Source organism: Apodemus sylvaticus, chromosome 10, assembly GCF_947179515.1.
Source record: "Apodemus sylvaticus chromosome 10, mApoSyl1.1, whole genome shotgun sequence".
NCBI classification, from domain to species: Eukaryota; Metazoa; Chordata; class Mammalia; order Rodentia; family Muridae; genus Apodemus; species Apodemus sylvaticus.
The window spans coordinates 46,644,140-46,671,949 of NC_067481.1; the positions used below are offsets into that span (position 1 = coordinate 46,644,140).

At 42.8% G+C, this 27,810-nt stretch overlaps 1 protein-coding gene across 1 annotated transcript in view; it reads left to right on the top strand.

The window, feature by feature from the left end:
• The window catches only part of Efcab5 (EF-hand calcium binding domain 5), a 112,592-nt gene that overhangs the window by 70,442 nt on the left and 14,340 nt on the right, over positions 1 to 27,810 (top strand). The window contains exons 10-16 of the mRNA XM_052197376.1: positions 12,065 to 12,354; positions 13,789 to 13,958; positions 14,910 to 15,138; positions 17,236 to 17,388; positions 24,418 to 24,518; positions 25,502 to 25,755; positions 27,159 to 27,442. Of these exons, the coding sequence (XP_052053336.1) occupies positions 12,065 to 12,354; positions 13,789 to 13,958; positions 14,910 to 15,138; positions 17,236 to 17,388; positions 24,418 to 24,518; positions 25,502 to 25,755; positions 27,159 to 27,442 (1,481 nt within the window). The remainder of the gene's footprint in view (positions 1 to 12,064; positions 12,355 to 13,788; positions 13,959 to 14,909; positions 15,139 to 17,235; positions 17,389 to 24,417; positions 24,519 to 25,501; positions 25,756 to 27,158; positions 27,443 to 27,810) is intronic.

The window sequence follows — 27,810 nt, forward strand, 5'->3', positions numbered from 1 at the left end:
GCTTGGCTTCAGTTTCTCGACACTGTGCCACATAACACAGTCAGAAACAAGCAGTGGAGGCTGGAGTGTGGCTCAGTGGTCAGGCTCTTGCTATGTAAGCATAGATTCTGAATTTGGATCCCCAGCTCCTGCATAAAAGTCAGACATATGTTACAGTAAATTGTATACTTCTTCCTGAATATCATTAACTTGAGGTCAATATTTAGTTAACTGGTATTTTTCCTCTTGGTGCAAAATTAGGTGCAAATTTAAGTGTAAATTTGCCAAGTTCTGATCAATCCGTTAGCACTGTAGCTCATGCTTCTTGGGAGAATAGAACAAAAAACTCCTCGTGTCCTTTCCCCAGCAGTCCGCACAGCACAATTCCCAATGCAACCACCAAGATTTTTTTCCACCATCATCTTTCTCGTCTAGACCTTACAAAAATAGAAGCACACAATGTATACTCTTTACGAAAAGGCTTCTTTCACTCAGCATAATGTTTCTTGAGATTCTGAGATGCTGTGGATTTCTGAGCTACCAGGAAGATGGGTATTTTAGGTTTTAAAAGAACCCTCAGTCTTCTCTGCCCTTTTAAGAACTCCGCCGCTCTTGGAGCTCTTTACTTTCTGATAGGAGATCTTCTGGGTTCAATCTGTCTCCATCCTGGAATAATCAACTTCCCCGGGAACCTTGGTATGTCTTTAAGATTTGAGTTATATACACGTTATGTGCTGGTTTCTCCCAGAGGCTCTGTGCTTCCTCTGGAGTCAAAGATCTCCATGTATTTGCATATTCATAGACATTGTTATGTGAATATAAAACACTTACATCTCTATGTATCTTTGTCTCCTAATATTAAAAATCATAGTTTACACCAATACCTCCACGTTCAATTCAAAACAACAGAACCCATTTTTAAATTAAGTTATTTACTTTACATCTCAGTTGCAGCTTTCCTTCCTCTCCTCCCAGTCCCTCTCTCTCCTCTCCCCTCCCCACACCTAGCCCTCCTCCCCACTTTCTCAGAATAGGAGAGTCCTCCCAGGATATCTGTTGTGGACAGCCCTAGGCTTGTATTTTGACTCTAATTCCACTCCTCAGAGGGGCTGCAGATGAGGAGTTGCCTTGTGAACTTTCTCCTCACCTTAAGTTTTCAAATAAAGGCTAGAGCCAATGATTGGGCAGGAGGAAGTGGGAGGAGCTGAGGGTCTAGGGGAGGAGCGGGGGAGGGGGGGTCAACAGGAGAAGAAGAGCTAAGCTTGTGGCCTGGAAAAACTGCAAGTTATATAGGATAATATAGATGGAAATAGAGTAGTGTAGTGGGAGATCTGCCCAGTCTAGGCTGGTAGCTTGTTTTGTTAACTGACTGAGTTGAGATTTCTTTTACTGCGGAATTGGGTTGGAAACAAAGTAGCAACAAAATGGCATCCAACAAAATGGCGTATTGTTTAGAACCTAACAAACCTGAGATAAAAAGTTCACAGCCCCGGAAGCCCTGAATATGGCTTGGGCTGCAAACTTGCTGCCGCAGTGTGGATTGGAAGCTGACTAGGTCTGAGAGGCCCCCTTCCCACAAATAAATCGGGAGACTAAGGTACAAAGGGTTCCAGACTGGGTTAATTCATTGATATTAAGAGAGATATATAGCATCCTGATACTTAAAGATGTGAAAAACAATAAATGTCTTTTTGGCTTTATGTGATGATGTTTTGAATGGTTTGACAGGGATGGATTTAGAGGAAAAAGTCATTGATATTGCAATACTTATTCTCTTGATTTACTACGTCACCTCAAAAGACAGGGCACTAGACAAAAAATTCCTTACCTTAGAAAAGAGATTGCAAGTAACCCTAGAACTAAAGGTTCAGGATTTCATAGTTCAAAATAAGGCAGATGCTGCAATATTTGAATTATGACATAAAGAGAAGCTAAGATTATGGAAGCAGGGCTTAGAACAGAAGATACAGGAAATTATAGAGCAGCCTGAACAACAGAAAGAGAAATTTAGGGCTTGGCAATGTGGCCTAGAGGAAACACTAGAATTGAACACCCAGGAAATTATAGATCAGAATAAAAGACAGAAGGAGGAGAATGAAGGTGGGAGACAGGAGTTAGAACAGATGCTAGAACAAAGGATGCAGCAGTTCACAGATCAGACTGAACAGCAGAGAGAAAATAATGGGGATTGGAAGCTAGACTCGGAGAATAACCTTTTAAAATTAATAAAAATAAAATGGACAGCAGACTATCAGAATTGCAATATAAAGAAAAGATCAAATTTGGAGGCAGAACCTTGAATAGAGAATACAGGAACTCAAGGAAAAGGAAAATACCCAGGTAAAGATAGAAGATAAAAGTAGAGAAAGCCAACCAGAGGTTATTAGAAAACAAACTTTAGTCTATCCAGTATACAACAAAGACCTCCAGATGATGATCATCCACAGGGTTATCAGGAATTCGAATGGCAACCTGTGGATGTGTTAGATCAGAGAAAATTTAAGAGAAGTGTCACTAATTTTGGAATGCATTTTCCATTTGTAAAGCAAATCCTGACTTCTTGGGCTATTAAAAATAGAATAATCCCACAAGACTGGAAGGATATGGCAAGAGCAGTACTAGAACCTGCTGCTAATTTACAATGGGTCGCATGGTGGAAAGATGGGACGAGGGAGATAACTCAACAAAATAGAGCCAGGAGTAGAGAGATTTCCACAAACCAACTGCTTGGTGAGGGTCACTTTGCTGAGGTAGAAGTGCAGGCTATATATGAGGAAGAAACTCTAGCCTTGTGTTGATTGTCAGCTTTAAGGGCCTGGGACAAAGTTGCAGAATCAGGGAAAAGACTTGATTTATTCAAGTCGTACAAGGACCACAAGAAACCTTCCCTGACTTTTTACAAAGACTAACCTCATCTGTGGAAAGGAGTATATCAGATTCTGCAGCAAGGAAGGCAATAATTGAGTCTTTAGCTTTTGAGGATGCAAATACTGAATGCAAGGAAGTAATCAGACCACTGAGGGCAAGGTCAGCATCAATGGACAAGTGGATTAGATACACAACTGATGTTGTATCTCGCTCACCTGATATGACTGTAATAGGAAAAGTTGCCACTAGACACCCAGAAATTACCCAAGATTTCAAATGTTTTAATTGTGGTGAGTGGGGTCATCTCAGAAATGACTATAGAAAAAAACAAAGTAATACTAAAAGGGGGGCCTATACCTTTTGGAATATGTCAAAGGTGTGGCAAAGGCTGACATTTGACTAGGGAATGTAGAGTAACAACAGACAAATGGGGCAACATCCTGCCAGAATGTCAGGGGGTCCTCTCCCAGGCCCCAATGCCAGGCAGGGAGAGTTCTCTTCCTCAGGACAATTAAGTGTCACTGCTTCAAAAACAGATGTTCTAAGACCAGATAAGGCTGAGGCAAGTTCTATAGACAATTCAGAAAGCCTCAAAGGGACCCAAAGCGAATATTTTGGCAAACTTCTATAGAGGATCATAGGCCAAAACTAAGAATATTAGTAACCAATATTGAGATTGAAGGAATGGTTGACACTGGAGCAGATGTCACCATTATCTCTCCAAAATCTTGGCCTATAAGTTGGCCACTTCAAGAAGTAGACATCCAATTTCAAGGAGTTGGGACCTTATCCCAAATAAATCAGTGTACCAGATGGCTTAAATGTATAGGACCAAAAGATCAGGTAGGAAAATTGAGGCCATACGTGGCTGATAATAGCCATTAACTTATGGGAAAGAGATCTATTACAGCAGTGGAAAACCCAAATTAATATCCCCTCAGTCTCAGTGTCTAGCCAAGAAACTAGTCAGGCTCCTAATAAAAATCGGGAATGTTATCAAAGGCAGTTACAGACTATCCAAGCTGTCCATAAACAAGATACAGCAGAGACTGACAATTTAGCTTTACCCCAAGGAGCCACTGCTGCCAACTCACCCAACAGCCTTACCACTAAGGTGGCTGACTGACCAACCCATTTGGATTGCTATCACTTGGCAACAAGCCAAGGAAATGGTGAAGCAATGCCCTACTTGCTCATTATATAACCAGACTCCATTGCCTATGGGAACTAACCCTAAGGGTACCCAAAGAAATGACATTTGGTAAATGGATGTCTTCCATTTTACAGAGTTTGGCAAACTGAAATATGTGCACCATACTATAGACACATATTCAGGATTTCAATGGGCAACTGCATTACCGTCAGAAAAGGCTGATTCTGTAATTACACATTTGTTAGAAGTTATGGCCATTATGGAAATACCAACACAAATTAAAATGGACAATGGTCCAGTCTATATCTCTAATAAGATACAGTTTTTTGAATATTACAATATAAAACATGTTAAAGGCATATCACACAATCCTACAGGACAAGCAATTGTGGAGAGATCCAATTGAACTCTAAAGGAGATACTTAATAGGCAAAAAGGATCAACAAGAACCCCCAAGGATAGATTACATAGTGCTTTTTTAACTTTAAATTTTTTAAATGCCAATGAACAAAACACCACAGCTGCTGAAAGACATTGGATTGTGGAAAGAACTATTAAACTAAACCAGCCTGTTTACGTTAAGGATATTCTAACATCAGAATGGAGAATAGGAAATGTATTACGCTGGGGGAGGGCCTATGCCTATGTTTCCACAGGAAAAGAAAAGCTGTGGGTTCCGTCCAAGTTGATAAAAATCAGACATGACAAAGGGAGACCGCCTGAAGACCTTGTTGACAGAGAAGAAAAGGGAGACTAACACAATCAACAAAAAATAGGTGATGTATATGTGGTGATGTTTATGTCTCTGTATATGGAGACAGCTCTGGAACTGGCCGAGACTAAAATGTCTATACACAGCCATTAACACTTTTTGGGTATTACATACCATCCTTTACAAGGACATGTATACACAGTTACGTTGTAGTTTGACTAGGTCATCAAACTAACCTGAGGAAAGGCAGTCAGTCGTCTTTCTTTATTGATCTTCATTGACCAGTCTGTGCCCCCTGCATGCTCTGTGTGAATGTCTTTACCTGTTTACTTGTTGCTTTTAAGTTTTGTATACGACAGGGATGAAAGAGAAAGACAGCTCTGAAAAGATTCACACTCCAGGATGTTGAGATTCCCGGACCTTCCATTCCAGCTTCATGCTTGACTCTACCTTAACTACATCAAAGCTGATTCTTTTAAAGACTTGCTTCCAGAACTTTACTTGCCTATCCAGCCTTTCAGAATGTCATGGTCAAGATGTCAGCTGACCAATGAACTTTCTCAGCACATAGTGACTGGAATGCAAATAATGCCAGCTAGCTCTTATTTGACAAGCCAATTTTCTTATTTCCCTTTGGGCTCCCAGATGGGAATTCTTTGCCCCAATTCAACTGGAATCAGACAGAAGACAGTTATCGTCCCAGTTCCTTATGTTGGGGTGGATGGTTCTGATTATTTTAAGAATTGTAGATATGTTATCATTTTAGGGATACTTTACAAATGTAGCTTTGGACAGGGAGGGAACTAAAGAATTTAAACTCAGGGATTTCTACCTTTCCTTTCCTCTTCTTTTTCTTTCCTCTTCTCTATCCTTCCTTCTTAGGTAAAGGGGAAGGGGTGTAAAAGAAAAAGGGGGATATAGTAATATCATAGAAATTATATAAATAGACAAATAGGGAAAGGTTAACAAATGTACTTTTAAGCAAAACATTACATAGCCAGATGTTACATTGGTAGAAGTCTTTATAATTGATATGATGTTGAAGTTATAATCTCTTATATTGGTTCAGAATTTATTTGATGTAAATTTAAGGTTTTCATTGGTATAAATTTATTATTGCTATAAAACTGGGATTAAAATTGTTACTCCCATGTAGGCATTGTGCCTATATAACACATTTAAGAGTACAAGGTTTAGATCCAGTCCCTCTATAACTGCTATTATAAACTGTTTTTAGATGATTAAGTAATACAAGTTAAGGGCCACATAGCAAACTTGTGGTTGTGAGTTGATTAAAAGGGTGTTCCTGAGTTATTTTGATTAGAAATAGCTCAGAGTATTCAAGGCTTAACAGTTCACAGATGCTTTAGGTAGACAGATGGTCTTCAAAGGTGTCAGAAGTCCACAGAATATGATGTTTATTGACATTTCTTTATTAAAGATCATTTGACTGGAGACCTGTCTGCTCCTGACAGCACCCCTTTTTGAATTCAAAGAAGAACTTGCGCATCAATGGAGTTGCTTCAGTTGTGGTGAGACAGTCACAACTGTCAGAATTGCCAGGCAAAATACTATCCAAAAAAAGGACACACTATGTGGAATAGTTGACTGATAATCTCTGCCAAGACAGAGTAATCAGCCCTTCAAAATTCTGTATTACCAAGGTCTGTCAGATGATCCTGGGCCAGAAGGCTGAAGACTAATGCTTCAACGTTTTGTGGCATATAGGGCCTGTCCAGGTGATCAGCGGTCTCTGTAAATTGGCTAAGTTTTAGAAGCTACATTTTGTGCTTCTCATACTTTCAGGTAATATTAGTCATTCTTGGATTTCTGATGGGGTTGAAGACTAATAGTCTTATAGCCAGTCCAAGCTGTTTAGCATTTAAAAAGATAATACAGATTTGAGAGGATGGTTTTCAGATGGGTTACAATCTAAAGCCAAGACTTGGAGTCAGCTGTAGAATTATAAGTCCTTTAAGTTCAGATAGATGACAGAGGTACTACCTAATTGATAAAAAATGATTGACTGGGTGTTAGGTCTATCTTGTACATTATAAATTACAAAACGGTAATCATTACGCTCAATTGATGTTTGAGATAAAAGAGTCTTTTCATTGGACAGAAAGGGGGAAGTGTTGTGGACAGCCCTGGGCTTGTATTTCGATTCTAATTCCACTCCTCAGAGGGGCTGCAGATGAGGATTGGCCTTGTGAACGAACTTTCTCCCCACCTTAACTTTACAAATAAAGGCTGGAGCCAATGATTGGGCAGGAGGAAGTGGGAGGAGCTGAGGTAGACTTTCGGGAGGAGGAGCCACTGGGGGATCAACAGGAGGAGAGGAGCTACAGAGGATTGATGGAGAGGCTGCAGAGAGAGAAGCTCGTGGCCTGGAGAAAGCACAAGTTATATGGGATAGCAAAAATGGGAATAGAGTAGTGTAGTGGGAGATCTGCCCAATCTAGGCTTGTAGCTTGTTTTGTTAACTGATTGAGCTGAGATTTCTTTTACCGGGGGAATTGGGTTGGAAACAAAGTAGCAACAGATTATCAACCAGGCTTTGCATATTAAGTTGCAGTAAGACTAGACACCTGTCCTATTGAGGCTAGACAAGGCAGTCCAGTTAGGGGAAAGGGATCCAAAGGCAGGTAATGTCAGAAACAGCCCTGACTTTAGAAGGCCCACATGAAGACCCAGCTACACAACCGTTATACATGTGCAGAGGGCCTAGGTTCACCCCATGCATGCTTTCAGTCTCCATGAGCCCAGCAAAACCCATTTCTATTTTCTCCCAGCTTTATAGATCCTTTCCCTCACCACATCAACTCCACAGATGAATATACTTAGCATATTTCTTAGTCTCTAATGCCCCATGTATGCCAAGGCTCTTCAATCCCATAGATGCCGTCCCCAGCCCATTCAGACTCCAGCTGCCTATGCTCAGCTGACTGCTACATGAAGTCTTACTAAGGCAGATTTCTCATATTGGGCCTCCCTTTGTCTCTTTGTCTTGTTTCGGTTGTGACTCCTTAGACCAGGATGTCCTTCCATTTGGATACCCTTTTCACACCATTCAGTATTCAGAATCTAAATAGGGCTTTGACACCTGCACCTAGCCTATCCATAGAGCCGCCCTCTTCACTACACTGCTCAGGGTTGCTCTTCCACGATCATGCTCACACTGCTCAGACTCTGATAACCCACGCACACTATCCACGAGGGATGCCCTCCTCAGCTGTGAACTCTGACCAAAAGTAGATACTTTCCTTATTCTGCCCAAGATATTGGCTTTAGGACAACACTGCTCGAGGAGAGACAGGAACCAAGAGCAGACAAAGAGCAGGAAGAAGAACCCATGATGCATGTTTTGGTTTGGTTTGGTTTGGTTTGGTTTGAGACAGAGTCTCACTGTGTATCCCTGGCTGTCCTGGCACTGACTGTGTAGACCAGGCTGGCCTTGAACTCGCAGAGATCTTCTTGCCTCCCTCCTAAATTCTGGGGTTAAAGGTATGAACTGTCCACCCAGCTTCATGAAGCACTCTTAATCTATTTAGAGAGTGAGACACTTAGGATGCTTTTGGTTCAAATAATAGAAAACAGGACCCAAAGCAGTTAGAAAAGGAGTCTACTGGCTCAAGGAACATCCAGGCTGGTTAAGAGCACTAGGGTTTGGGGTGTTCAAATATGAAATTAGTAGGTGCCCAGTTCCTCCTTATTGTCCTGCTTTCACCCTAGCCCTTTTCACCTAGCCCTAGTCTGTTTTGACTGGATCGTTATACAACCCTTTCCCTTGTGGTAAGCAGATTCAGGCTCATTATATCTCAGGGTCATCCAAGTCAACAGGAATAAAACAGAAACTATCTTCCACCTAAGCCCTGGAGCAAAAAGTCTGACATTCAAGCATGGTGGTAAACACCTTCAAGCCCAGCACTCAAGAAGCAGAGACAGGTGGATCTCTGTGAGTTCAAGTCCAGCCTGGTCTACATAGCAAGTTCTAGGCCAGCCAGGACTAAAAAAATAGTAAGATTCTGTCTTAAGAGGAAAAAAAAGAACAGAAAAGGCCTGGCATTATACTTTAATATACTAAACTAGCCACTCTGATTAGAGGCACACAATGTCTTGTGCCTCTGGAGTGACCCTGGAGTACATGCTCTACCTCTAAAACTACAGTGCATCCCACTCAAACTCATTTCTGCAATGAGAGTAGAGTGGTTTTTCCCAAGGCAAAATCATAACTACAAACTGTAGGAGGAAAGTCCATGGGCGCTAACAAGCTAAACGCAATGATCATTTAACTACAGGAATAAGAGCGTGCATGTGATAAGATGGCTAAAAGTTCCAGGTAGTGGTGGTTAATTGTGAGATAGGTGGCTGTGAATGGGTGCTCTTGTCACTAAAAGGAAGGAAAAGCTACAGTGGAAGACATTTATTTGACAGGAGAGCTAGAACTTACTTTACAAAGAAAGGAGGAGACCCTATCTGTTAGCTGTGACAGAGGACCTGGTCAGAGCAGCTTAAGGAAGGAGGGCTTTATTCTGACTCACAGTTGAAGCACGGCTCGTCAGTGAGGAAAGTGTGGTGCCAGGGGAAGGAGGCAGCTGGTCCCACTGGCATTGCATCTGCAGTCGGGATGCAAACAGGGAGAATGCTGACACTCAGCTCCCTGTGGTTTTTTTTATTTAGTTTAAGGAATCTTGCCCAAGGAATGATGCCACCCACATTCAGAGTGCATTCTGCCATCTCAATTAACCTAATCTAAAAATCCCCAATAGAAATGCCCAGAGACTTGTTACCAAAGTAAGTATTGATCCTATCAGGTTGGCAATCATATAAACCAACACACTCTATGACTTGTTTTTGTTTTGTTTTGTTTTGTTTTGTTTATTCCCAGGACAAGGTTTCTCTGTGTAGCCCTGGCTGTCCTGGAATTCACTTTGTAGACCAGACTGGCCTTGAACTCAGAAATCCACCTGTCTCTGCCCCCAAGTGCTAGGGTTAAAGGCATGCGCCATGGTTGCCTTACTACCCTATGACGTGTTAATGTATAGTAAATGTCCAAACATGTTTTACATGCACCAGGAGACATGTGCCAAAACGCTTATAGCACAGTTCCTACCAGGGAAATTTTTTTATTAGATATTTTCTTTATTTACATTTCAAATGTTATCCCCTTTCCCTGTTCCCCCACCTCGATCCCCCTATCCCATCCTCCCTCCCTCCTTCTATGAGGGTGTTCTCCCACCCACCCACTCCTGCCTCTCTGCCCGGGTATTCCCCTACACTGGAGCATCAAGCCTTCACAGGACCAAGGACTTCTCCCATTGATGCCCTACAATGCCATAGGAGTGAAATACTATTTGAGTAAAGATACCCGCAACGCACATTGCCAGGAAAACAAATAATCGGTGATGTTATTCTGCAAATGCAGTGGTTTATATGAACATGGTAGGTAATGTTGAGTGAAAAAACAAGTCCTAGGGCTGGGGAGATGGCACAGAGTCCTTGAGAACCCAAGTTCTCAGCTTCTACTGCAGGTGGCTTGCAACTGCCTGTAACTTCATTCAGCTACAGGGGATACAACATCCTCTTCTTGTCTCCATGAGCGCAAATATGCGCACGCGCTCGCGCCCCCCCACATACACACACACATACATGGGTACAGCCATGAAGACACGCATACTCATAAACACAAAATCATCTTTAAGCACAAGGGCAGAGAGAGAGCTCAGAAATTAAGGGCACTGACTACTCTTCCAGAGGACCCAGTTTTGTTTCCCAGAACACACCTGCCAGCTCACAACTATCTGTAACTCTAGCTCTGTGTGATCTGATATCCTCTCCTGGCCTCCAAGGGCACCACCACCCATAGACATAAAGAATAAACATTAAGTTAATTACATTTTAGGATAAAAGAAAAGAAAAATTAAAACATCAAAAATTAAAAGCAAGTCCAAGAAAATTACATACAGTTTGATAGTCTCTGTGTAATGTTTACAGACAGGTAAAACTAAACTATGTAGCATTCATATACAACACAGTTGCTGTTATGTGCCAATTTCGAGTAAGAGATGTAAGGAAATGGGGGATAGAAACAGGGCAGAGGAGGAAGCAGAAGCTGAGCTGCTGATATTGTTCAAGTCTGATAGTAGATAGTAGATCATTGTACAGAAGAAAAGCAAGAGGCCTGGAGAGATGGAGCAGAGGTTTAGAGCCCTGACTGCTCTTCCCAAGGACGGTTTAGATTTCCAGCACCCACATAGTGGCTCACAACCATCTGTAACTCAAATTCTGTGGGCTCTGGCACCTTCTTCAGGCCTCCCAGTGCACCAAGCATAAATGTGATACAGAGACACTCATGCAAACAAACACTCATATACATAATAAAATTTAAAATTTCTAAAAAGGAGAATGAAAGAACATCCGAGGCCTACTTCAGTGGCGGAGTGCTTCTTGAGCATGTGTGAGACTCTGACTTTAATCCTAAACACTGCAGAGATGGAATTTTAAACATGTAGGTGCAGATGTGTGCAGGCAATGGTCAGGGACTATGAGTGAATGAGAACACTGGAACAAACCTTTCTTCGATGGTACCAAGGGCAGCTGTGCTTTGAGACTAGGCTAGATTCAAATAGGGACTTGAACCAGGGAATCTCATAATGTAAACCGTGGGAGTTTCTTTGGTTTGGACTTTTGAGAGATTGCCTCCAGTATCTCAGGTTGCTCCCAAAAACTCATATATTTCTGCTTTAGCCTTCTAAATGCTGGAATTCTAGGCATGAGCATAAGTTCTCTCTCTCTCTCTCTCTCTCTCTCTCTCTCTCTCTCTCTCTCTCTGTGTGTGTGTGTGTGTGTGAGAGAGAGTGTCTGTGTGTGTGCATACATGTGTGCATTTCAGTTCTGGAGACTGAACCCAGGGCTTTGTGCATGCTAGGCAAGGGTACTACCACTGAGCTATATTCCCATCCTAGCACGTTGAGTTTTAGGCTTTACAAACATGTATTTACTATTGGTAAGTCCACTCTAAAGTGATAACATGTCTGGGGTTATAAGAGTAGGAGTGGAAATGAGTGGCCACAAGGGACAATGCCAAAGGGAAGAGAATAGGACATGATGGAAGACAAAAGGGGGAGTCACAGTGGGCCCTGGGGTCTCACCTGGCTGACCAGTAGAATTCAAACAAAACCATAGCTGGCATGGAAGTCAGTCGCCATGCTCAGAAAGACCTTTACCATGCTTGGTTCTGCATGGAGCACATAGGTTAAAGGCCTTAGCTTGCTGTAAGAGGAAAATGGAAACACTTCCCACAGATAAGTGAGCCTTCAGCCTGGTCTCTGCCTCTCACTTATGTCTTTTAGCTAAACTGCACATAAAATTTCCAATGCCCAGTCCTGGTCGTGAAGTCAAATTGTCTTCGAAGCAATTTCAGAAGTACATAGAACTGGTCGTATCTGAACTCAGAGGCAATGAAGACCAAGTTCTGGAAAGCGTTGTGGAATTCCTGATGGGTTCTTTAGAGAGGAGCCACACTGAGGGTCTACGGAACTGTGCAAGACGGAAATGGCTCCATCAGATCCAGTACGCTGCAGAGACAAGTGGGGTGTCCCTGGAGCCGGTGTACACTGAGACCTTCAGGGCCCTCACCCAGGTACTCTTCCTAAAGTAATATAAGAGAAAGCATTTACTTGCAGTATGTGAAGTTCAGTGGCTGCACATATGTTCAGGAGGAACACTTAAAATTTGCTTGAAAAATGATTAGATGCTGCAAAAAAATCACTGAGTGATGCTACAGATGATTTATTTATTATAAGATATTATAAGCAACTCAAACCTAGGGATATAGTCTGACTGATACAAAGCCTGGCAAGTATGAAGCTCTGGGTTCAGTCCCAGCTCTGAGAGTGAGAGCAAGCAGGCAGAGAACAATGGTTTGTTCTTTGATGTCCTTTATATATAGGCTGCCACCGGAAGACATGGCCCAGATTAGATCTTTCCACCTCAAAAGATCCAGACTTAGGGTGGGTCTTCCCATCTCAAATAATTCAATCAGGGAAAAAAATCTGTCACAAATGTATCCATCTTAGGTTTTAATTAATTTCAGATGTAGTCAAGTTGACAACCAAGACTAGCCATCACAGGGGATGAGGATGAGTACAGACTATGAAACTAGATAAGAGACTGCAAGAAGGGAACCACAGGTGTTGGGGGAGGGGAGGAGAAGGGTCACATGTGACCTGAAAGCAGAAAGGAGCCTGTTGGGGTGGGGCAAATTTTGTTTGATGACTGCCACAGAGAAACCTAATCTTTACATGGTAATGTTAAAAAAGAAAGCCAGCAGTCTTAGTCTCTAAGAAACTCTTTTCTGAAATATCCCTGATCAAGTCCAAATGGTTAAGGACTCCTTGAGGCTGTAAAAAGTCCTTGGCTGCTTAGAACACTTGTTGCACTTGCCGAGGACCCAGTTTTGACTCCCAGCACCTACAAGGTGACTCATAATCACCTGCGACTCCAGTTCCAGGAGATCCAATGTCCTCTACTGGCCTCTGCAGGCACCAGGCACGCACATGGAGCAGGTACATGCATATAGACAGTGCACATAACATAAAAATAAAGAAATCTCTTTCAAATTTAGAAGAGATCCTCAAGAGCTTTGTTTATACACGTTGGTTCATTCACGCTTCCATGGTGAAAGATGAGGAAAACACAGGCACTGTCTTGCCTCGGCCTCTCAAGTCAGTACCTTTTACTGAACTTCTTCACCTTCAACTATGACTGTGCTTCCAACGGCTCTAAGTTTTGAACCTGTGAATTTGATTAGACCTAAGGTTTTAGTTTGTATTGGGGTGTGTTTCTTTTCAGTAAAGCTATATATATATATATATATATATATAAGACAGCCATTCCACTGGCTTACTAAAACTCAGATTTGAAGAGCAACATGGTATCAGCCTTTTCCCCACTGCCCATGATTGGTAATCTCTATATCATTTATTCAATAAAAGTATTGGTGCTAGATTCCCAAATAGACTAGCAAAGGGAACAGGGGGTTTCTGAAGCTGTTGACAAATACGTTTTGCCACAGGATGCCGAGGCTCATGGAAATAAGAAGATCAGTGCTCACATTTCCCTCCTGGAGGAAAATGTACTCCTGCCTGAGAGAGGCCGAGTTCTCTTGAGGAATGTGGCTTGTACTCTAGACGATGCTCCGTTTGTCCTGAACAAAGTGCTCTATAGGGATATGAAGGGAATCAGGTAGGAACTTGCCAGAGAGTCGATTTCTTTCTGTCTAATGTTTTAAAGACAGGGTCTCATGTACTTCTGGCTGGCCTCCAGTTTCATATGTAATCAAAGCTGGCCTTGAACTCCTGGTCTTCCTGCCTCTCCCCTCCTGGTGCTGGATTACAGGTATGTGCCACCATCCCTGGCTCTAGTTGCATCTTTCTAAAACAGTGTTTCACCTTCTAAAGTAAATTGGCATTTGAACCCTAATGAGTTGCTCGAGAGAGAACTGTCTCTAAGTGACCTTCCAGAGTGGGGCCTGAAATGCTTCCAGTCCTAAATGGTTTCTGCTGTTACATTTTTTATTATGTTATTTTGTGTTTATAGATGTTTTGTTGGCATGATATGTCTGTGCACCACTTACATGTCTGGTGCCTGCAGAGGCTAGAAGAGGGTATCAGAGCCCCTAGAACTGGAGTTACAGTCAGTTATGAGCCACCATGTGGGTTCTGGGACTTGAACCCAGATTTTCTTCAGGAGAAGCAGTGCTCTTAAGTGCTGAGCCATCTTTCCAGCCCCATGATTTCAAACGGTTTTACCAGATATTTCTAGAACTCGCCCTAGAAATAATTTACCATTTAGGGACTCAGCTTTACAAGGTTGGCTCCATAATTTGTAGCCCCTTCATCTGGTACATATACCAATACACATATACACATGTGTGTGCATGCATGTATGTATGCATGCATGTATATGTATGTATTGAACTGAATGTCTCACACATACCAGAAAATCATTCCACCTTTGAACTACTCTTCAAGCACTGAGGTTGTTTTTTAAATCTTTCCCAGTCAGACCCTCCAAACTGGTGATCCACCTCTCCTACATATAATGCTTAGAACCATAGAAAAGTAGAGTTTGTTTTCTCTATGGCTTAGTCTAAAGTCTGTGATTTTTCCCTACCCTTGTGTCCCTTTTCAACAGCTTTACAGTTGTAGACGAAGGCAAGCTAATCCATGTCCCCCAAGTTCAGCACCATGGAAATATCTTCTTCTGGAACAGTTCCCGAAATAAGAATGAGCATAATGGGTCGTTCCTGGCTCTGCCTCTTCAGGATGCATACATGAGGATCTTTGGGGTCCTGGCAGTTGACACGCTTCGAGATCCTCATGAAATAAACATCTTCTTACCTCATGAGATCAGATTCTATCAGGTAAGCTAGAAGTCTACAAGCACAGTGGTCAATAGCTTCTCTGCATGTCTTCAGAGTCAACCCTGGAAGCAGAGGAGAGAAAAGACACTCTAGGCAGACAGTCTCATCGTGTTTGCTCTGTCTCCTGTATGTACCAGCCTTTTGACATGTTCCTTGTCATTTGTAGAAGGACTGGGATACACATGCATGGCTGAGCCTCTCTGGAATGTTGTTTATATATGCCTCAGCACTAGGCATAGGAATAGAAACTGTTGCTTTGTAACAGAACTAATGACCAAACCACTGAGACCCTCAAAATAGGAATGGACCTGTAAAGGGTGTGCTGGGTAGTTTACACTGGTAACTTGTCACAATCTAGAATAACCTGGGGAGAGAGTCTTAGTGAGGAATTATGTAGACTAGGTTGGCCCATGGGTGTGGCTGTAGGGGGTTATTTTGATTGTTAATTGATGTAGAAAGGCCAAACCTATGGTGGGGGACACTACTCCAAAGACAGGGATCTGTGGGCAGCACCTTCAAAGGCAGGAGCTACTGAACAGTGTAAGAGAGGAAGAAGCTCATAAACATAGCAGCCAGCAAGGAAAGGCCCCCAAGTTTACCCTCTCTTCTCTTGACTGTGCGTGTGATGCTTTTCCCAGTTTAAGTTCCTGCCTTGACTTGCCTGAAGTGATGCACTGCAGACTGGAGTTAACCCTTTCTCCACTAAGCTATTTTGTGGCAGGGTATTTTTTCACAGCAACAAAAATGAAGCTAGGACAAAGGGATGCATTTGTTTTTATTAGTAATGTTTCCTACCGATTCCTTTGTTCGTTCCACAAGGGATGCTATGATATGCAGCCTCACAGCTCTTGGTTTTAGTGTTATCATCTCTGAGGAAAATGAAGAAGCCCAAATATTTCACTTTTCAAATTAGACCATGAAAATAACAGGCATGTTTCAGACTGAGAAATAGCTAGAACATTTTGATCTAATGTTGTGGATAGAAATGCCATGAAGATAGATTTAAATCCTGTGGACCCCGGGGTCTGGGGTCTGTGGCAAGTCAGGCACTCGCTGCACCATCATTCTTTGTCCCTCTAAGCCTTGGTCTTCGTGTGTGTTCACTGTTATGCTTCTCCTGCTCGTCTCCGTATGGCCGGACAACTGAGGACAGTGGCGGGTTCTTTCTCTGATAATCTCGTTTAGTAAGATTCATTCTCATGCCTAATATGGGGCAAAAGTATGAGAAAAAATGGTAGAATTGTAGAGCATGGGTTGGCAGTGCACTAACTGCAGAGTCTCATCCATGAGCACGGCCAAGCAATGGTAAATTAGCTCTCTAGTCCTGGAAATGACAACCCTGGGTTATCCTTAGATGAATCTCAGTCTCTCTCTCTCTCTCTCTCTCTCTCTCTCTCTCTCTCTCTCTCTCTCTCTCTCTCTCTGTGTGTGTGTGTGTGTGTGTGTGTGAGAGAGAGAGAGAGAGAGAGAGAGAGAGAGAGAGAGAGAGAGAGAGAGATTTTGAAGAATGTGTGCTTCTTAGAGTTTTTTGAGAAGGCCACAGTTGTAATCTATGGACTTCCCATGTATCCCCCTCCCTGTGGAAGAGTCCTATGCTTATAGGAAGACTGTGTAACTGGCATTCATAGGTCTTGAAACCATTCTGTTTCATTGACCTGAGGGTAAAGTCCATGGATACAAAAAAAAATAATATTGGGAGCCAGATTAATTCTAAGACTTAGGAGGCAGAGGTGAATCTCTGGCAAGTTCCGGGCTGGACAGGCAGGGACACATAATGAGAACCTGTCTCAACAAATAATACTAATATTGATATCAAATAAGGGCAAGTCATAGCATTCTAGGCTAGAACCTTGGCTTTTAAAGGACTTATTGTTCTTTCTGCATTCATCTTCTTCTGACTGCACATATCAGAAAGATGCACAGCCTCTCTTTACTCTCGGTGTCTCATGATCCTTTCAGCGCAGCAGAGCCTCCAAGGGTGCCTCTGCCTGAAGAAGTGATTTCAACTAATTTGTGGATCATAAATATAAGAGACAATCATTGCTGAACCCTATGTAATTTACAAAAATATGTAAGTTGGATTGTCCGTCTTCACAGGGCGTCGCCAATGCCTTCAGCACAGCTTATCACCACGTTCACAGCAGGGAGCACATCCTGCACACTGCACTCACTGGCATCAGGTGGCTCTTCAATATCACATCTGGCATCGCCACCATCACTACGTGCTTCATCGAACCTAGCTCAGAACAGGTAGGTAAAGACAGGCCAATGCTATACAGATATTAAATATTAATATTTTGTTAATATTTAAGATTAATATCTTGTTAATAGTGGGGATGTGCCTCAATGGTAGACCACTTGCTTAGCATGCTCAAGGCTCTGGGTTTGATCCCAGAACCTCACACACACCAAAGGAAACAAGTAAATTATGATCCCAATTCATAACAAGTATCTATTAAAAATTGCCTTGGTCGGGCTGGTGAGATGGCTCAGCGGGTAAGAACACTGACTGCTCTTCCAAAGGTCCTGAGTTCAAATCCCAGCAACCACATGCTGGCTCACAACCATCTGTAATGAGATCTGACACCCTCTTCATGTGTGTCTAAAGACAGCTACAGTGTACTGACATATAATAATAAATAAATCTTAAAGTAAGTAAATAAATAAATAAAAATTGCCTTGGTCAAAAAGGAATATTGTCTGTGAAAGATGAAGAAGAAACAAGAGTCAGTCAGGGAGATGGCTCACTGGATACAGACGCTTTTTTGCAGGTCTGATGAGTTTGATCCTCAGATCCCACAAAGAGAGAATCAGCTACTGAGAGTTGTCTTCTGCCCTCCCCAAACGCACACACCTGCACACACACATGTAGGTGAGAAAGACAGTGGGTGAGGATTTAGCTCAGCAAATCCAGGCCCTTCTGAAGATGTGCTTTCTCCCCCCCGCCCCATGCAAGTGGGACACTTTGAAAACAATCAAGTTTAAAAGTTCCAGTATTTGGAAGGTGGGGCTGAAGACATGGCTCAGAAGTTAAGAACACTAGCTGCTCTTGCAAAGGATCCGGGTTCAATTCCCAGAAACCACATTGTGGCTCACAACCGCTTGCCATTCCTGTTCCAGGAGATACAATGCCCTCTCCTGATCTTTACAGGCTGCTGCCTACACATGATGCATATTAACTCAGGCAAATACACACTTAGATGTATTAGATGATAGATAGATAGATAGATAGATAGATAGATAGATAGATAGATAGAGATAGGTAGATAGATAGATAGATAGATAGATAGATAGATAGATAGATAGATAGAGATAGGTAGATAGGTAGATAGATAGGTAGATAGATATTCCAATCCAATTTGGGTGGGTTGGAGAAGTTACTCAGTGTCAAGTGCATTGGTTGCTCTTGCAGAGGACCCAGATTCAGTTCCCAGCACTCACAACAGGTAGTTCACAGCTGCCTATAACTCCAGTTCCCAGGGTTCCAGCACCCTCCATTGTAAGCAGGCACACATACATATACACAAATTATAATTTTATTTTAAGTTCCAATTCTGAAACCTATGAAAGAAAACTTGTTCTGACTCGTCCTGGGATACATCCATTGGCCCAAGAGGTAACACATGCCAGAATCAACTGAGTAACAAAGGAAGTGGCTCGGGTGCTGTTTTAAGACACAATTACTTCATAGCAATAAAAAATTTTAAAGGCTCCGGTCTGTATAATGAATACTTGCTCCATGTTCACTTTGCTTCTTTCTATTCACCTTTAACGTTAGAGTTTTCCACATCATGAGGCTTGATGAAAAGGTGTCTTTTTTAAAGGTAAATAAGGCTGGATAAGGTCATTCATGCACTTTGACCCCTAGGTCCCACATGGGTAGAAGAGAACCAGTGTTTTAGTATCTTGACAACATAGACAAAACATGGCCATGATCCATCTGCTCGGGGACATTTATGCTGAAAGGTTAAGGAAGTGACAGTCTTCTCAGCAGTCAGGGTTTTAATGATGGCACAGCCAGGAGAGACTGCAACAGCTTTCAGAAACTGGTTCTCTTCTACCCATGTGGGACCTAGGGGTCAAACTCTGGTCATCAGGCATAGCAGCAAGTGCCAAGTTTACTTAATGAGACGTTTAGCCAGTCCCTACCCCCCCCCACACACACACACCGTTTAGCCAGTCCCTACCCCCCCCCCACACACACACACACTAAAGAGTTTTTGTTTGGTTGGCCGGTTTTGGGTTTTAGGTGGTAGTGGTGAGTTTTTTGTTGTGGTGGTGGTTGTTTTTTGTTTATTTGTCTGTTTGTTTTTCTTTCTTTGTGTAGCCCAGGCTGTTCTAGAATGTGCACTGTAGACCAAACTAGCCTTAAACTCAGAAACTCACCTGACTTTGTCTCCATAGTGCTAGGATTAAAGGTGTGAGCCACCACTGCCTGGCTCCAAAGGGGTTTTAAATGTAATTTGAAAGATCTCTTAGACATCTAGGTGGAAATATTGAATAAACAGTTGGGTGCATGAGTTGTATGTTTAAATGATGATCTTGCTGATGTGAAAAAGCCCTGCCCCTTCCAGTTGTCAGTATTTTATCCCTGCCTCTGCATCCATTATAGGACTTAGCTTTGATTTCAAACATAATCTGGAAAACACTTTTCAGATGTGTCAAAGGCTCTGTCAAGGGGATAGCAGAGGGCCTAGCAGAACTTCAGACCATGGCCAACTTCCAGCTTCAAGATGATAGTGCCCGCCAACTTCCCCTAGAGCAGTGGTTCTCAACCTTTCTAATGCTGTGACCCTTTAGTACAGTTCCTCATGTTGTGGGGACCTCTGCCCATAAAATTATTTTTGTTGCTACTTTGTAACTGTAATTTTTCTACTGTTATGAATCATAATGTAAATATCTGTGTTTTCTGATGGGTTCAGGAGACCCCCTTCCCTGTGAAAGAGTCATTCCTTCCACAAAGGGGTTGTGGCTTCTTAAGTATTTTTTATTTGCAACCTCCTTTCTGCCCACAAAAATTTTATACAACCCAGTATTAAAAAATAGGTTTACAAATCCAAAATTTAGTAATTGTAAATCATGAACTTATTTTTGAAAATTCTTTTGCTATATATATAATTTTATGTAAAATTATTAAAGATAAAAAAGAAAATTTTGGAACTAATGAGATGGGTTAAAAGCTTGGCTGAACATTTGATGCTGTACCACAAAGAGCATCTCCAACAGCTTTCACGGCTGATTGATGTGCTGATTTTATAATCACCAATCTAAGAACACAGCTTTACATAGATCCATAATACAAAAGGTAGAAGGATGTCAGGAACTGTGTCCTAGTCCCAAATGAAAATTCATTTAACAATTTTTTTATGAAACCCAAGTGAGCAATTTCAAAAATCATTCTAACACAACATTATCCAAAGATATACTAATTTTATCCTTACATGCTAAGGAATAATGGTAGAAAAATATTACAAGTCTTTGTCTCAGCCCTCTACAGTAAAAGAACTTCCAAAGGTATCACCATCCCTGATTTCAAGCTGTACTACAAAGCTGTAGTAATAAAAACTGCATGGTATTGGCATAAAAAGACAGTTGATAAATGGAATAGAATCAAAAACCCAGAATGTAAATCTGCACACCTATGGACACCTGATTTTTTCATAAAGAAGCCAGAAATACACAATGGAAAAAAAGGATCTTCTTCAACAAATGGTGCTGGTCTAACTGGATGTCTGCATGTAGAAGAATGCACATATATATATACCTGTGCAGAAAATCGAAGCCCAAATGAATCGAAGAACTCAACATAAAGCCAGATACACTGAACCTGATAGGAGAGAAAGTGGGGAACAGCCTTGAATGCATTGGCACAGGAGACAGCTTCCTGAGCAGAACACCAATAGCTCAGGCACTAAGGTCAACAATTACATGAATACTAGCTGTAAAGTAAAGAATAATCATGCTGCAATCCACAGACCCAGAAAGGCTAAGTAGTAAGAAAGACCCAAGGGGGAGCACATGAACCTCTCTTGGAAGGAGAAATAGAATAGACATTGCAGGAGGACTGAGGGGGGAGGGGGGAACATAAAGAGGAGCGATCAAGTGGGGGGAGAGGATGAGCAGAGAGAGTACTGAAAGAGGCAACTACAAGGGTGACCCTCTCTAAGATTACTAGTATTGGGGATACAGAGCCTGAACCGACCATCTTCTGTAACCAGGCAAGGCTTCCAGTGGAGGGACTGGGACACTAAGCCAGCCACAAAACCATCTATCTACAATTTGTCCTTCCTATCTATAAGTTGTGCCAGGGTAAAGGTGGCACAGAATTTGTGGGACTGGCTAACCAATGTCTGATCCAGCTTGAGACCCATGCCAGGACAGGAAGCTTACCCTGACACTGCCAGGAGAGCCAGGAACCAGAGGCTGGTCAGCCCAGAGACCTAGAGTAGAACCAAACATAACTGGGGGAAAAAGCCAGTGAAATAACGGGTAATGATATTTTGCTGTTCTCATAGACTGGTGTCTAGTCCAGTTGTCATCAGAGAGTCATCATCCATGGATGGGAGCAGATGCAGAGACCCACAGCCAGACCCTAGGCAGAGCCAGGGAAACCCTGCAGAAGAGAAGGAATGATTGTAGATGCCAGAGGGGTCGGTCAAAGATACCACAAGAAAACCCACAGAATCGACTTACCTGGGTTCATAGGGGCTCAAGGAGGCTGAACAGATAATCAGGGAGCTTGCACAGGTCTGACCGAGGCCCTCTGCATATATGTTATGGTCGTGTACCTTGGGCTTCCTGTGGGACTCCTAACAGTGGGAGCAGGGGCTGTCTCTGACTCTTTTTTCTTGCTTTTGAGACCCTTTTCCTCCTCTGAGTTACCTTTTCCAGCCTTAATATGAGGGAGGTGCCTAGTCTTATTGCAACTAGATGTGCCATGCATGGTGGACTGATGTCCTCCGGAAGCCAGCCCTTCTCTAAGAGGGGTGATTTGAAGAAGAGGAGGCTGGGAAGGCAGGGAGGGAGGACTGGGAGGAGTGGAGGAAGGAGAAACCGCAGTCCAGATATAATATATGAGAGAAGAATAAACAAACAAGTCTTTTTTCCCACAGTTAAAGCATTATGTTTCTGTAAGAGCATAGTATTTTGTACACGTAGAGAAAACACAGCAGTTCACAACATAGCAGTCTTGAATCTGAGCTGGGGTGGTTCAGCAGTGTTCCTTGGTGATTTGGGGCAGGACATGTGTGTCACATGATGCAACACTGGCAAGGGCTGCAGGAAACATCTCAGTTCATTTTGATTTTGAAGTAGAAAATCAAAATGAACTGAGATTATCACATCTAGAAACCTTTGATAATGAAAATTTTTATGTAACCTCCTACATTCAGTGTGTTGCAACTTACAAGTATAGACATTATAAAGATGTATCGGAAAGGTTGAAAACTAATTCAAAGTTAGGGAAATAGAGATGAAGCAAGGACCATGCACTAGGAGGGTAGCTGGGGAGAGCAGTCCTAAAAGCCACTGGAAGCAAAGCTGATCAAGAAGCTGGCACCTGCCCCAGGCCAGCCTGTCTATGGAAGCCGGAAAAAAGGCATGCAAGCGCCGGCCTCCAGTGCCACTGCATTGAACAAATGTGTGACAGGGAGATGGGAAAGATGGAAATCACCATGAAGTGATGAAAGAGAAAGCATGACTGAGAGTAGAAAGGTGGATCTGGAGACTCAATGGCAGTGATGAACAGGCAGATATAAGGAGGCCATGATGAGGTCCTGGTCCAGGGGCTGCCACCAAGGGCCATTTTGAGGGTCTGTGGTACTGCTGCAGCTATGCGTTTGTGTTGATGTCCATGTCTGGAGTTACCACCAAAGACCAAACAGATGTCCGTGATCTGAGATGCCACTAGAGACCATGTGGATAGCTAAGGACCATGCTGCTTGCTATAGGGGGACATGCTGATCTGAGTGGCCTACACTGCCACCTGAGGTCATGGGGACATCTGGTCCCAAGCTGCTGTTAGTGGGCCATGTCTGGGTCCTATAGCCTGGGTCTGTGTTGATGTCCCAGGCCCATGTTACCACCAAAGACCATGCAGATGTCCTTGTTCTGGACTTCTGCAGGAGGCACAATGCTGAGCTAGCCCCACCCCTCACCTGTGCTGCACAGTAGAGCTGACCCTGATGGTGGGGAAGTAAGGGAGCTGGCCCCAAGGGTGTGGGCAAAGGAGAGAAGCACCTCCCTTTGCCCCTTGTCACTTATGAAAAGTGGATGAGCTGGTCTGATGTGTGGACCCCGCATCTCATCTGGTCCTGAGCTCAATTCTCAGCAACCACATGGTGGTTCATGATCATCTATAGTGGAAACTAGCGCCCTGTTCTGGCATGCAGGCGTACTTGTAGACAGAGCACTCATACATAAATTAAATAAATCTTTTTTTTTTTTAAAGTACTATCTTTAAAAAAAAAGAATAGTTGTAGTAAAGTTATAGAGAAAAATTACTTCACTTTGTTAAAACTATTTCTTATTATACTTACTTTCCATGGGCTTTTATATATTTTCTAAGTGTTTTCCAGTGTTTTTGTTGTTGTTTATTAAGATTGTATCTTCCACGGGCTGGCTTGGAATTCGCTATGTAGCCAAGACTAACTTTAAATTTACGATCGTTCCACCTCCACCTCCCAAGCGCTGACTTTACAGGCACATACTACCATAGCAGGCCCACCCATAGCTGTGGTGTCAGCAGGCAGAGGTGGGGGATCTGAGACAAGTCTGGTCTACATAGGGAGTTCCAGGCCAGTCAGGGGTACATATCTCAAAACAAAACAAATAAGAAAAAAAAAACAGAAGCAGATAGCTGTATCAGATTTTTTTAAAAACCTAAGTATTAAAATAATGTTATTCCTTTGAAAATTTTCACTTTGGGGATATGGTTCTTCTTTTTTTTTTTTATAATTTTACTTATTTTATGTATATGAGTATGTCATTGCTGTCTTCAGACATACCAGAAAAGGGCATTGGATCCCATTACAGATGGTTGTGAGTCACCATGTGGTTGCTGGGAATTGAACTCAGGACCTCTGGAAGAGCAGTCAGTGCTCTTAACCACTGAGCCATCTCTCCAGTCCCAGGATATGGTTCTTTTAATGGCCCAGAATATATACAATGTCAATGACCTTAAAGCCAGAACTCTTTTAAACTTCCCTGATTTTCCTCTCTTTATGCAGCCCCAAAAGGTCAATGTATTACTTTCCAATGAGATGTCTTTCTGTTTTTCAGGAAGACTATGTTTTGCGCAATATGATGGTTACAGACTGTCTTGGTCTAGCAGAAATCCACACAGATCCCCCAACCATCTTGAGGAACTCGTGCATCTTCAGGTATGAGGCACATCTGGTTCATCTGACTGGCATGGTCACAGATGTGAAGACACGGCTTCTGCCCTGATTACTACACGCACTCATTCTAATACCCCATTTATTATTGTTTAAATTTACCAAACAACACATGCTCAATTCTCTGACCATTAGAATGCACATGTTCTTCCCATCAGCAGCCCAAACAGGATAGGGGGCACTATTTTAGGAAAAAAAATGTTTTTTAATCTCTCATTGAAGCAGGTGAGCAGCCATCTTGCCCAGACCCCCACCATGCCTCTGGTCATATTTCATGCAGGCAAACTTTTTCTAAGGAAGTGCCCTTTGTGGCTAGAGCCCTTTAGCAGTTTCCTAAGAATACCCTGAATTCTCCCACGCCATGCCCCCACCACACACCTAGAGCAGCTGACAGCCAATGAGAAACAAACACCCTCCCTTGCCTTGGAATAGACTTATTCTTTGGTATAACTGACATCCTAGATCTCCTTGGGACTGAGCTGGGCACACAGGCTCCTGCTTCCTCAGTCAGGAGTTTCTTCAGGGAACACTTCCTCATCAGTGTCTTGAACACGTACCCTTGTTTCAGGCTCTGCTTTTAGGGAAACTTCCAGCATTCATCCAACACACTTTAGACTGTCAGCATATTAAAAAAACAAAAAACAAAAAACACCTTTCAGATAAGTGTGAGTAGGCCATGCTAGACAGCGAGGCAGAGCTGGGTGGTACAGGACAGCCTGGGACTGCTGCCTCTAGTGAGCTCATCAGGGAAGGTGCTCTGCTGAAGGCCTGTTCAACCAGAGATGTATCCAACTGAGACCAGCCAAAGGGAAATTGTAGTGCAGTCTAAGGAGATGAAAAGACTGTGACAGGTGCATTGGGGCAAGACGGGTGGAAGAGGGTAATTTAATATTCAGGATATTTGGCTGTGAAATGCTGTGAACAGGCCGGTCTGTAAGAGACCTATGCTTACTTGTTTTTGGTTTCAGGGACTTCCTCTTTAAATGCACAGACACTTCAGAAGTTATTTTGGCTTCTTCCGGTGGAGAAACCCACATTGCCATTCCACTTCGCCAGAGAAGCAAAGAGGCTATGGGCGTCCTGGATGTCAACATTGGCCGGAGTAGGATGTTGGTGTATCAAGAGTATAAGGACCTACAGAAAATGACGAAGATGATCCAAAATGCTGCCTATGAAATACTGGGAGAAGTCTCTGGAGAAATCGAGAAAACTATGGTTATAGGTATTGTGAATATGTTAACAGTCTGGATTTGTGGTTTGCTTGGAGGAAACCTCAGACACTGAGGGTATATTTTCCACAGTTTATCATTTCACTATGTAGATCTTTCTATGTGAAGGGAACCCCCTTTTGCAGTCATAGCCATGTGAGTCTGTCTGCTCTGTAGCCCAGCAAAGGGTGAGGAACCATGTCCTCCTCTCAGCTGGGCCCTCCAGTGAGAAGCAAGATGGCCCATCTGCTGTGAAACACATAAATATGCACATGCATTGCCTCTGCCGTACTCTCGTGAGGGCAAGGGCGAGAGCCCATTTCACAGATGCAGAAAGTGAGGTATGGTAAACAACAGATGGTAAAAAGCTGAACTTTGCACCTGTTTTTCCCCCACAGTTTGACACAGCATCAAATAACCCAACATCCCATCTTACAGATCAAAGAGCTAAAACTTACAAAGCTAGAATAGACTTTTCCTCCCAAGGCTGGGCCAAGACCAATGACTTCATGTACCGTAGGCTGCCCATAGCACAAGATCATCTAAGAGATTGGGTTACAAGAAGGTAATGAAAACCCTGGGCTAGAACGAACAAAATAGAATTATGTCAAATCAAATCAGTTAAATGGAAAGATTTGTAGCTGTTACACAGACTGTGCTAAGAAGAAAGAAGGCCAGGCAGTTACAGCAGCCTGTGACACCAGCTCCTTCAGAGACTAGAGCAGGTCACTTAAGATGAGAAAGAAAATAAAGTGGGGGGATAGAGCAGAGAAAATGCTCACCCTGAGAGTGTCCACTACGTGCAGCTCTCGAGACTAAACACCCTTTTTCCCAGCCCTAGGGATCAAACCCTGAGGTCTGCCCATAAGTCACGGCCCCAGCCCTATTTTAAACTTTTATTTTGAGACAGGGCCTCACTACATTGCTCAATCTGGCCTTGAACTTACTAGAAAGTCCATGGAAGACTTGGAACTTCTAGTCCCTGTGCCTCAGCCTTCCACATAGCTGGAATTATCAGCCTGTGTTACCAGGCCCAACAAGACTAAGAGCAGTGCATTCGTTTAATTCCCATGCCTTGCCAAAGAAGTAGGATTGTCTCTATTCCCACAATAGTGTGTGTGTGTGTGTGTGTGTGTGTGTGTGTGTGTGTGTGTTGAAAGGACAAATAATGACATAATTATTCAATATAATTAATTATATAAGGCCTAACTATAAAATTCAGATTTGTTTTTTCAGTTTTTATCTCTAACTGGTATGTCAGATATCATTCTATTTTGCTTTTTTTCTCCCATGATCAGAGAAACTAAAATTGCTTAAAATCACAGGACATGGTTTTCTTTTGCCTGAAAAAATAGTTTATTATGCTCAGAATGCTGCGCAGGAGTAATGTCCATAATTCGAATGTGTGTCATTGCAGAGATGGAAAACGCAGGCGAGGTGAAGCGGGCAGGGATTCTTTTCTTCCGCACCATGCTGCAGGAGCTCCGGGAATGCCTCCGCCTCCTCGATTCCATGGACTTTGTGTCGCTGCTGCTCTATGAGCATAAACACCATGCCGACTTGGTTTTTCAAGGCATCAGTCCCCAGGAGGTAGAAGCTAACGTGGCACTCGTACACGACATCCTGAAAGGAGTTATCTTGTTCTCTCAGCAGGAGAGAGAATCTTTCAAAGATGTGGAAGAGTGGGAAAGATGGAAGTTTGTGAGTTTGAGGGTGATTTCTAGTGGGCAAATTGTAACGGTGGAGCTAGCAGGTGTGCAGATGCAAGAATCTGCACCTAGCAGGAGCATCCTCGTAACCCACCCCTGAGCTTTCAAGTGTGCAAACATTGACATCTTAAAAACCCATCTCTTACCCTTTCTCATGACCCCTATGTACCCAAAACCACATCCCCCTGTCTTAGTTAGGGTTTTACTGCTGTGAACAGACACCATGACCAATGCAAGTTTTTAAAAGACAACATTTAATTGGGGCTGGCTTACAGGCTCAGAGGTTCAGTCCATTATCGTCAAGGCAGAAACATGACAGCATCCAGGCAGATATGATGCAGGAGGAGCTGAGAGTTCTAC